Consider the following 12,383-nt stretch of genomic DNA (forward strand, 5'->3'; position numbering starts at 1 on the left):
TGTTTTATACTGATTATAAGTTAAAATAATATCTTGGATATTCTGGGTTAAATAAAGTATGTTATTAAAATTAATTCCACCTATTTCTTTTTACTTTTTAATATGGCTACTAGAATGTATATGTGCACACATTATATTCCTATTGGACAGTGCTGTTTTAAGTGATTTTAATGTGTATTCCCAAATTTCATGTGTATGTCAAAAGAGAGAAAAATTAATGTATTTTAGCTCCCTGAACCTAGGCTTTTTAGAGATTGGTAAATCCTGACATGCCTCCTGTCTCCTGACAGTGCTACAAAAGTGCCAGCATGGCCACTTAGAAACCTAAAGGAAAGGATCTTAATTGGTCCTAAGAATAGCCATTGTCCTATATTCCAGGGTCTAAAGAGATCAGAATGGAGCTGAAGGAAACTTAGAAGGTAATACAACCAGAAAAGGTACTTTATTCTCTTTTCTATGATCTATGTAGTCTGTTTTCCTGGGTATATGAGTTTTATTACAGCTAAATGCATATCTCCTGGCCTACTAATAATACAAGAAACAAAAAGAAGATGATGACTGGATTTAAAGGGGGAAGGCGCATAGTTCAGTGTATAAGAAGCCCAGAAAAATATTTGCAGCATAAGTTTGTTAGCCTGGTTCTCTTTTGGAAAAAATTTGCAAAGCTTCATGCTACCTGGTGCTTTGTCATTTAAATTCCTACTTGATAGTAAGAATCCCCAGGTCCCATTAGAAAAGTTTGTTTTCAAAAAAAAGTAAACAGACTCTAGCCTTCTCATTAAAATGTTCTTAGGATCTTAAGTGCATCACACTAGCCTTGTGAAATCATGTTAATCAGTGTCCTCTGTTAATATCTTTTCTCTTTAAAACCTCAGAGGACTAAATGGGACAGGTACAAACATTCCTCTTTACAAATGGAGAAATCAAGGCACAAAAGCATAAAAAACATGGGCAAGGTTGCACAAAAGGTCAATGATGAAGTGTGTGTGTGTGTGTGTGTGTGTGTGTATCAGATGCTGAGAAAATTCTACAGCCCAGTCATACCAGGATAAGAGCCTTTGAGGTTCTGCATTAGAACAGCTGTTTTGAGATCTAGACTGTCTAAACTCAAAGGATCTAAGCTCATCACTAAGCCTGGCTGGAAGCAGTTTAGTTATTGTTAATGAATGTGTAACCCAGGAGACTGCTGTCTAGGCAGGTGAGAGGCACAGAGATCTGCTGGACACTGGGCCTACCCTCTTCTCATAGATCAAGAGCTCTCCAAAGTAAAGTCTGTGCTTAATTACATTTTTAAAAATAAAAATGAGAGGAGCTCTTTATAAAAGGTTCTGGCAGTACTAAAAGGCACAAAGAAGAAAGCAACAAATCACCTCATGTTGTATCTTCCAGGTTAAAAAAAAAAGCTATAACATTTGTTGTATGACATTCCAGACCTCTTTATAAGCATCTACAAGATAGAAAGATGAATGGATGGATGGTTGCTACAGATGGATAAATGAACAAATGGAGGATTGAGAGAGGGAAGAAAGAAACAAAAAAGGAAGAAAGGGCTGGGCATGGTGGCTCACACCTGTAATCCTAGTGTAGGGCTGAGGAAGAGCAGAGGAATTTGTAGGGCAGAGGAAGGGCAGGGGAATTTTTCCAATTGTCGTGAATTTACTTGGGTGGGGCAATGAGCTAACCACAAACTTTTGCTTCTGGTCATTGCTTGCTTGCTACACCGCTGTATGGGGAATTATGGGATGCGGTCATTGAAGCACGGGCGACTAGCCCATCAGGCAATAGAGGGAAACCAACCCGCCAATTATTTCAAAAGGCAATAGTGGGCAACCAATCATTTTAAAGGTCAACGCATGATCCATGCATGATCAGCTTGTGCGCAGCTTGTGCACCATGGGGATAAAAGGCACACCATTGTTCCGGTCGGGGTCCCTGCCTGAAAGAGTGACCACTGTGCTGGTGCACTGAGGCTCGGACCCTGGCTAGCCAGAAAATAAACCTCCTCTTGTGTGATTGTATCCTCGGTGACTCTGTCTCTCTGTCCGGTAACGCTGTGGGTATCCCGACTCTAACACTAGCACTCTGGGAGGCCGAGGCAGAGGATCGCTCAACGTCAGGAGTTTGAAACCAGCCTGAGCAAGAGCGAGACCCCGTCTCTACTATAAATAGAAAGAAATTAATTGGCCAACTAAAAATATATATAGAAAAAATTAGCCGGGCATGGTGGCGCATGCCTGTAGTCCCAGCTACTCGGGAGGCTGAGGCAGGAGGATCGCTTGAGCCCAGGAGTTTGAGGTTGCTGTGAGCTAGGCTGACGCCACGGCACTCACTCTAGCCTGGGCAACAAAGCGAGACTCTGTCTCAAAAAAAAAAAAAAAAAAATCTCTGTAGATATTTAACAATAATCATTAAGTACTAACAGCTGCATCACTGACTTCAGAAGTGAGGAAAACACCTTCTAAATTATATAGATTTGAGCTAAAGCAATCACTTTCCCCACTGATAATTAAATCTCAACAAAGTTTGATATCACATCTTTTTTTCATGGCATCATCTTTCAAAAACCACATTTTAACAACATAAAACAGATCTACAATAGCACTAAAAATTAATGTCACTCAGTAGATATAAACTTTTCTGACAGATTGGATCCAGATAGCATAGGGGCCTGCTCATCACAGCACACCAGTGGGTTAAGGATTCCTATTATAGGGCCAAGATGAACATACCTCATCTATCAGCAGAACATTTCTTCTACAACTACCAGAGAACTGGTGATGCTGCCAGTCATCCTCTCTTGAGGAAAGACACCCTTTCATTTGGGTGGCTAGCCCACCATGAGATGGTGTACCCTTCCTCTTTTCTGGGTAGCTCCATTTCATCAGTTTCAATATCAACAGCATATCCAAGTTCCTTAGCCTAATGTTATTAAAGCTGCACATAAAACTCTACCTTCCATTAACAACCATGTAAGAAATTTTACAAGCAGATCCCTTCAACAGGCTGATTCAAACAGCGGGATCTGACAATATGGCAAGTAGCATACTTGATATTCTCAGAATTCAGGTTAAGAGATTATGCAAGATTGTTGAAAAAAGGCATAAATTTACTGTATATTTACATGAACCACAGTTTGCACTTGGGGACAGTAGTTATTAAAATAGGTAATAGAGGGCAACGTTCAAGTGCCCAAAGCACCGCCTTTTGTGACAGAGGAGACAAATTTCAGAACTACATTCTCTAGGTAGTAAGAGATAGGATGTAAGTTCTTGTCAATAATTCCAGAAATGGACATAGACATCAGAGATGCTTTTTACAGATTAAAAAATGAGAAAAATGGGCTGGGAGCAGTGGCTCAAGCTTGTAAACCTAGCACTCTGGGAGGCCGAGGCAGGAGAATTGCTTGAGCTCAGGAGTTCAACATCAGCCTGAGCAAGAACAAGACCCCATCTTTACTAAAAATAGAAAAAATTAGCCGGGCATGGTGGCGCATGCCTGTAGTCCCAGCTACTTGGGAAGCTGAGGCAGGAGGATCTCTTGAGCCCAGGAGTTTGAGGTTGCAGTGAGCTAGGCTGACGCCACGGCATTCTAGCCTGGGTAACGACAGAGTAACATTCTGTCTCAAAAAAAAAAAAAAAAACGAGAGAGAGAGAGAGAGAGAGAGAAATGACATGTGGCCAAAGATACATATGGAAGTCGCAATAGTGGAGAACAAGTATTTAGTTTGAGGAGGACTTCTCAGCTGTAAGATCTTTAACATTATTCATTGTCATGTAGCCCTTCACTGGATATGGCCAACTACAATGAGGCAAAATTGGCCCTTGTCAAGACTGCAAAATCCTTTGTTTAGTAGCATCATTAGTGTTTCAATTTGTCTCATTAGTGAGAATTAATTAGAGAGTAAGTTAGTATATAAAACAAACATTCATATGCGTACATCTTTAACCACTTGGGTACAGTGCTCACTGGCCGCGACACCTTGCCCACAGGCGGCGCTCATAGTCCCCATGATAGTGTGTGCTGTGCATTGACGACGAATCGTTTTGCTCTTGTGTGATGAGGAAAGCTTTAAAGCACTGAAAGCTTGTTTTACTTCATAGGCAGCTTTATTTGTAATGTAAATCAGAATAGGTAACATATACATATATGTTTTCATTGCGTTATTTTTAAATGTTCACAATTTTATTTTGATAAATGAAAAATTAGAAAAGTCATATCACGGCTGTCAGCTAAAGTCTCTGTGCGCTATCGACTATAGTCACCGAAGTGGTTAAATGCACTGATATTTCCCATTTTCTCCAGCAGAGGTCACAAAATAGCAATACAGGAATATGAAAATCTATGAACCAAGAAAACATTTTAGAGTGATTTTCTCAAGGTAGGAATATGAAGGGTTTTAAAAATTATTTTTCCTTACCCATATTTTCTAATTGCATTTTTACAGTAAATGTGCTTTACTTTTGTAATAATTAAAAAGCAATAACATTTATTTCAAATTTTATAAAAAAGCATTGCTGGCATGTGTATTTATCTTGTATTAAGTCAGAGATACTGCTATAATTATTGTATTTTTGTAGCTGCACAAAGATCATTGGAAATAGTCTGGAAAAGCAGTGTATTTGGCTATCATCATGAAAAATTGTGTAAGTGTAACATTGTTTCTGCAATTGATGACTATGAACAATCTCTCCCAAACAAGGGACTTAATGTCAGAAAAAAAACAAAGCATCCTGAATACAGCTCTGAATTGACAGCAATCTCTCACACACATAGACAGAAAAGTGAATATAATCTCTGGTCACTGCCTTTGTCTAAAGAAATCTAAGAGATCTTAGTGTTCTGAGAAGTCAGTCTCTACTAGTCTTATGGGTAGTATAGGAAGATATATCAGTCAACATGACCTACATTTAAAAAAACAAAGAACCCCACAAAGGGTGCTAAGAACTGCTGATTGATGTTCAACAAATCACACTATCACCATGCTACATTTTCATTTCTAATTCATGTGTCTGTTTTTCTGCTAGACACATATGAAAGCTAGGTGAAAAGGCTTATAAAACAAAATTTCAAGGTCAATCAAAACATTTATTTATAAATTAAGGAAACCTTTTACCCACATTATACCAAATTAAGTATTAATAAATGTTTACTTTCTGTTTTATTAAATGATTCATAAGACATGGTCTGTTATTTGTTCTTGATAATATCACTCACAAATAATATAAGGGTATCAAAATTGTTATATAAATCAAAATCGACTGTTGCTAGCTTCTTCTGTCTTCTGAGGGGATGATTTCTACCAGTGATGGATAGGTTTCTATACTGCTTACTTCCACCTATGGAGCAAGTGAGGAGGAGAAAGGAAATACTAAAATTCAAAACCTCTGCCCCCCCAGTGGGACCCAGAGTGGGTGACTCTTTGCTTGCCAGAGAATATCAATGAGTTTTTGGACCAAGATGAGGATTCTGGGAAAACAGAAATGCAGGGAGATGTGAAGAGAGTCTGAGAACCAGCAACACGGTGGGAGACTGGACCATGCAGAGAAATATAACCAGGGAGAGATACTCAGGGATGCTTTAGTCCAAGGGGTTGTTAGAACATCCAGTTCTAACAGTTTTAAGTTGTTTGTATTTCTGCAATTGAAAAGCTCTCTGTTGCTCAAAACTTCAGTCACAACTCCTGCTCACAAATGCGTGGGTGGTCTGAGGAAAATCAAGGTGAAGGGGTAAGTTTGAACCACGGTCGGCATAGAACAAAGGGAAGAGAAGAGTCACAGGCCATGGAATATGAATGACCATAGGTGTCGTGGAAGCAGGGACCATGAGCCACAAATAATCATGGAAATGAGAGACCAGTAAATTCACAGAAATCTTGAGGATATCAATGGAGTATCCCCACAAAAGATGGGATTTGGGATTTGAGCCACTTTGATGTCAATCTCCAAAGAAGAATAACTTTAGCTGATAGATAAGACATAATAATACATTTTTTTTCTCACTCTGTTGCCTAGGCTAGAGTGCCATGGCATCAGCCTAGCTCACAGCAACCTCAAACCCCTGGGCTCAAGTGATCCTCCTGCCTTAGCCTCCCGAGTAGCTGGGACTACAGGCATATGCTACCATACCCGACTAAATTTTTTTATATGTTTTTAGTTGTCCAGCTAATTTCTTTCTATTTTTAGTTAGAGACAGGGTCTCGCTCTTGCTCAGGCTGGTTTTGAACTCCTGACCTTGAGGGATCCTCCCACCTTGGCCTCCCAGAGTGCTAGGATTACAGGAGTGAGCCACCGTGCCTGGCCAATTTTTAAATATCCTATTAGATATATTGCAAAATACTCTTTATAACATGAAGTTTAGGATAACATTTGTAAAACTTTACACAGGTTTTCACATAACATAAAAAGTCCCAGATATTTAAATAGAAATATTTAATAAATAAATAATAAATGTTTTCTCTCTACGGATTTTGTTAAACATTTTACCAAAGGGACAATACTACTTCATCAATGATCTTTCTAAATAGATTTAGAATTCCCCTTTGAAAATAGTGAATGAATTCTTAGAGTGGCTGAAATACCTTTATAAAATACATATGCATCAACCAGAGATACAGATGATTCTCTGAGAAAATGATCTGGAACTCAGATAGAGAAATACTCATAAAGAAGCTTCCAAATACTCATAAAGAAGCATCCTTCAGAGTCTGGCCCAGACTTACCTTTACATGATGGATCAGACGCTCAACTTCATTCACTTTGTAGGTCTCCAATCCTAGCTCCTTGGCTAATCTTAAGATACGATTCTGAGTTGGCCCAATATAGGATCCTCCAAGGTCTACATATTTAACCTTTTCATTCTGTTTTTCCATGGAAAAAAATAAAAACAAATATTTTTGAAAATATTCCTAAAATAAAAAAGACAGTCCTGAAATAAGCAAATTGATATTTCATGAGTTATAGATACATTTTGAGGTATATCCATGGATAACTGTATTCTGTTCTCAACTCTACTTCATTCATGTGACTTAGTTATTAAATTAATCTTTAATTTAAAGCAAAAAATTGATTGAACGTTGAATAGGTGTGAGACTTCTGAACCTCATCATTCACAATATAACACAATATGGTTTAGTTTTTAGTCCCTTGAATTTGTAAGCTATGAATTGTTGATGAATCTCTTTACTTAAGTACTTCAGGCTAATTTTGAGGGATCAAATGCTAGAGAGAAAGCAAGAAAGGAAATCATCAATTCTTATGTGGTTTGTTAATTAGGACATTTGAAAGATAGCACTAGGAAATACTTTGTCATAATTTGGACTTTGAAATTGTTTTTATGTTTAATAGTATTTTTATATGGTTTTGAATTGGTTTCATTTCCAATAACTAAGGGGCAACCTTTGAACAAGAAATGAATAGAATAGTTTCCTATCTCTGAACGTGTCTAAGCAGAACCAGATACCTGTTAGTCAGGGATACCATAAGTGGTCTTCTTTTTCTATTTTTGTTTGTTTACTTGTTTATTGTCTAGTTTCTCACTTACCTCCCCCAAAAGAACACAATTTTTATAAGGGCAGGGATCTTTTTTTTATTCACTGAAGCATTATAAACACCTATAGTAGTTGCCCAATAAATTTTCTCAAATAAATGAAAGAAAAGTGTTTTTATAAAAACATTAGCATTTAGTCATACCAAATCAGCCTCTTATGTAAAAGTCACTCTTGTATGCCACATTTGTGGGTAATATGAAGATTTCAATAGCTAGAGGAGACAAAATGTACATAGGTAATAATCTATAAGGCAACATATAATAATTGTTCATGTGTGGAACAGGTAAGTGGCATTAACACAGAAGAAAGACAAGTGGCTTTTGATTGGAGTAGAAAAGGATGATATCGTGAATGTATGTGATGGTTTTGCTGTATGACAAAGGTGAAGAGAGATATTTGAGGGACAAATAATGACAAAAACAATGGCCAAGAGTTAAGAAAGGCTAAGGCAAATTTGGAGACCTATGTGGAATCACAAATAACTAGGGCACATGTTAGGGTCAATGACAGATAAGGCTTTCAGGCAGAAAGCCTCTGGCTTCCAAGACTGGGTAAGGTGCCCTTTTATGTCTCCTGTGGCACCACTCCTAGCTGGCACCCACTTCCATTAGAGCATTTCTGTTGGTGACTTGTAATTAGGTAGTTACGACAGTCAGTGTCCCCCAGGAGACGATGAGCTCCATGGGATGAGGCCATGCTTTGGTGATCTCTGTGCCTAACGCATAGTAGGAATGCAGTAGATATTTGTTGAAAACAATTTCAATTCTAAATGAGATGACTCAAAATAAAGAATGAGCACAAAATGTTAGACATATATATTGATGAATCCTTCTAAAGTAGAGCTGTAAGTCAGGATTTTATATGTCTCACTTCTCTGGGTATGAAGATACCCTTGTAGTGTCTAATTCTATTATTCTAATTTTGAATGTATGGAAGTAGGGCATTTCGTTGCAGAGAAACTTGCTTTAATTGACTCTATGTTCAATATAAAATTATTATTTTTAGGCAACAATGTCAGAATTGTAATAATTGGCAATTGAAATAAGAGTACTTATAATATAATGCATAATTAATTTTAAAATTATAACAATTATAACTATAAGCTGAAAGAAAGAGAAAGAAGGAAAAATAGGCAGGTAAAAGTTAACTTTGTGTGACTAAGTGGAAAGAGTGTCCATGTTCATGGATTGGAAGAATCAATATTAAAATGTCCATACTACCCAAAGCTATCCACGGATTCAGTGTAATCCCTATCAACATTCTAATATCAATTTTCACAGAAATAGAAAAAACAACCCTAAAATTTATGTGGAACCACATGAACAGCCAAAATAAAGTTGAAGGCATCACACTACCCAACTTCAAAATATATTATGAAGAAATTATAATCAAAACAGCATGATACTAGAATAAAAACAGAATCATCAACCAATGAAACAGGATAAAAAGCCCAAAAATAAACCCATGAATTTACAGTTAGTTGATTTTTGATAAAGGTGCTAAGAGCACACAGTTGAAAAAGGACAGTCTATTCAATAATTGGCTCTGGGAAAACTGGTTATCCACATGCAGAAGAATGAAATCAGACCCTTACCTTACACCATGCACTCAAAAATGGATTAAAGACTTAAATATAAGACCTGAAACTGTAAAACTACTAGAAGAAAATATAAGGATAAAGCTCTACAACATTCACATGGACAATTTTTTAGATAAAACTTCAAAAGCTCAGGCAACAAACATAAAAATAGACAAATAGGACTACATCAAATTACAAAGCTTCTGCACAGCAAAAGGAAAAATTAACAAAGTAAAGAGACAAACCACAGGATGGGAAAAATATTTACCAACCATGCATCTGATAAGGATTAATATACAAAATATAAAAGGAACTCAAAGAACTCAATAACAAATAATCTGATTTAAAAATAGGCAAAGGACCTGAATAGACACTTCTCAAAAGAAGACATATGAATGGCTAACAGGTTGATAAAAAACAAAAAAGCTCAGCATCACTAATCATTAGGGAAATGCAAATTAAAACCACAATGAGTGTTCACCTCATACTTGCTAGAATGGCTTTTATCAAAAAGATGAAAGATAAACAGTGTTATTAAGGTTGCAGAGAAAAGGAAACCCTTGTATACTGTTGGCGGAGTGTAAGTTAGTATAGCCATTATGGAAAACAGTATGGGGGTTCCTCAAAAAACTAAAAATAGAACCACCATATGATCCAGCAATTCCACTTCTGGAAATATATCTAAAGAAATTGAAATTAATATATTGTAAAGATATCTGCATGCCCACGTTCACTGCAGCATTATTTACAATAGCTAAGATATGGAACCAACCTAAGTGTCCACCAGTGGATGAATGGATAAGGAAAATATGGTATATATATATATATATATATATATATATATATATATATATATATATAATGGAATACTATTCAGCCCTAAAAAAGAAAGGAATTCTGTCGTTTGGGACAACATGAACGAATCTAGAGGACATTATGCTAAGTGAAATGAGCCAGGCTTAGAAAGATAAATACCTCATGATCTCACTCATATGTGGAATCTGAAAAAAGTTGAATTGATAGAAGTAGAGAGTAGAAGGATGATTACCAGAGAGGCTGTGGGGTGGGGAGCAAGGGAATGTGGAGTTGCTGGTCAAAGTTGCAAAGTTTTAGCTAGACAGGAGGAATAAGTTTCGAGAACTATTGCACAGCAGGGTTACTATAGTCAATAATAATGTATATTTCAAAATAACTAAGACAATAAATTTCAAATGTATCACCACAAAAAATGTCAAGGAAGTAAGGTGGTGGATATGTTAATTAGCTTGATTTAATCACTCCACATTGTATACATATATCAAAACATTACATTGTACTCCATAAATGTAACAAAATTATGATTTGTCAATTAAAAATATGTAAATTTTAAAATAAATAAATGAAAGATTCTCAAAAAAAGCTTCGTTTGTATGGCTGGAATGATTGTGTTGGTGTTGCAGAAGCCTCAAAGTTATAGGAAAAAAAAGTACAAAGAATTATGATTTTTTCCCCCTATTTCTCTCTCTCTCTCTCTCTCTCTCTCTCTCTCTCTCTCTCTCTCACACACACACACACACACACACACACACACACACACACACATACATTTCCCTCCTCCCCAATCCTAACTCTATGAATCCAAATATCATGAGATGAGAAGACAGAAAAAGGACAGAAGAAAAGAATAAGGAGGCAAATAGAGAGAGGCTGTAAAGACGGTTTCAGAGACATTTTCACCCTCTCAGAAAGAGTCAAATAAAATTGAAGACTGTGAGGAAAAAAGCAAAAACCAAAACTCAGCTTCGATCCCACATTTCTCCACCTGACTATTGATGTCTTACCCTAAGCGTGTAAGTCCTGCCTCCCACACGGTTCCGGGCTTCCAGAACGATCACATTCAGGCCAGAGTCATGCAGAAGTTTGGCTGCTGCCATACCTGGGAGAAAATACAATAAGACATCAGGATCAAATACTTTGCTGGGACTCCAGACAAGCTCTTCATGTGAACAGCCAATGAGAAGAGTCCATGTTGGCTTATGCAGGGCCTACTGCTCCATTCAACTGACAGATGGATAGGGATTTTCAATAGAGGCCTAGAGTCCAAGTCTGGGCAACCAACTGGTATTTCTAGAAAGAACAAAAGGGATTTCATTGTTGCTAAATGTCTCAAATCTTAAAAACATCTTGAGTCACTATATCAAAACATCTAGTTTAACAACTAAATTGCATGTCTGACAACTTAAATGAAAACACAAGGCCACAGTCAAGAGAAATGTATATGAGCTGCAGCAGACAGAAGACCAAGTTCAGCCACTGACTTCATTCTCAGGGCAAATAAAAAAATGGTAAACTGAGGAAGAATGGGCCTTCAAAGCATGTGTAAGGACCTGGGATTTACTGTTAAAATTAGACTTCTGGAAATTAACATAAAGTTTCAAAATCAAGGACCCAGAATTTGACCCTTTATGTGTCCTAATTCCCTGATATGATCCATCAATGAAGAATGAAATGACTCCATTTATGTACCCATTTAATTATTAATTTAGTCAAAAATATTTATTGAATGCCTATTACATTTTTACCACCATAAATTTAGCTTTTAAAAAACTGACAATTTTACTGAGGTAAATTTACATATAATATACTTTACCCAATATGATGGCTAATTTTAGGTGTCATCTTGACTAGACTAAGAGGTGCCTAGATGGCCCATGAAGCATTGTTTCTGAGTGTGTCTGTGAGGGTGTTTCCAGAGAAGATTGACATGTGAGGCGTTGGACTGAGAGAAGAAGACACACTCTTTAAGTGGGTAGGAACCATCCAACTGCCTAGGGCCTGGCTGGGACAAACAGGTGGCAATGGGGGACTCTCTCTCCCTCCCAGAGTGGAGCAAGATGCTGGTTCTCCTTCTGCCTTTGGACATCAGACTCCAGGTTCTTCAGCTTTTGGACCCTGAGACTAGCAGCAGTGGCCTCCTGGGGCTCTCCAGCTTTCAGCCTCGGACTAGGGGCTACACCCTCAGCTTCCCTGGTTCTGAGGATTCCAGACTAAGCCAGTTTCTCTGGGGATCCAGCTTGGTGATGGCCCATCAAGGGGCTTCTCCACCTCTGTGATGGTGGGAGCCAATTCCTTCTAATAAATTCTTTTCTGGCCTGGTGCGGTGGCTCATGCCTGTAATCCTAGCACTCTGGGAGGCCAAGGTGGGAGGATCATTCAAGATCAGGAGTTCAAGACCATCCTGAGCAACTGTGAGACCCCGTCTCTACTAAAAATAGAAAG

General features: G+C 37.6%; 1 protein-coding gene across 1 annotated transcript in view; it reads right to left on the bottom strand.

Annotated features, from left to right (window-relative positions):
* Positions 1-12,383, bottom strand: part of MAOB (monoamine oxidase B) — a 99,930-nt gene that overhangs the window by 53,911 nt on the left and 33,636 nt on the right. The window contains exons 2-3 of the mRNA XM_012754056.2: positions 10,946-11,040; positions 6,719-6,856 (exon numbers count right to left, since the gene is read on the bottom strand). Coding sequence (XP_012609510.1) covers positions 6,719-6,856; positions 10,946-11,040 — 233 coding nt within the window. The remainder of the gene's footprint in view (positions 1-6,718; positions 6,857-10,945; positions 11,041-12,383) is intronic.

The sequence above is a fragment of the Microcebus murinus genome, chromosome X (genome assembly GCF_040939455.1).
Source record: "Microcebus murinus isolate Inina chromosome X, M.murinus_Inina_mat1.0, whole genome shotgun sequence".
Classification (NCBI taxonomy): Eukaryota; Metazoa; Chordata; class Mammalia; order Primates; family Cheirogaleidae; genus Microcebus; species Microcebus murinus.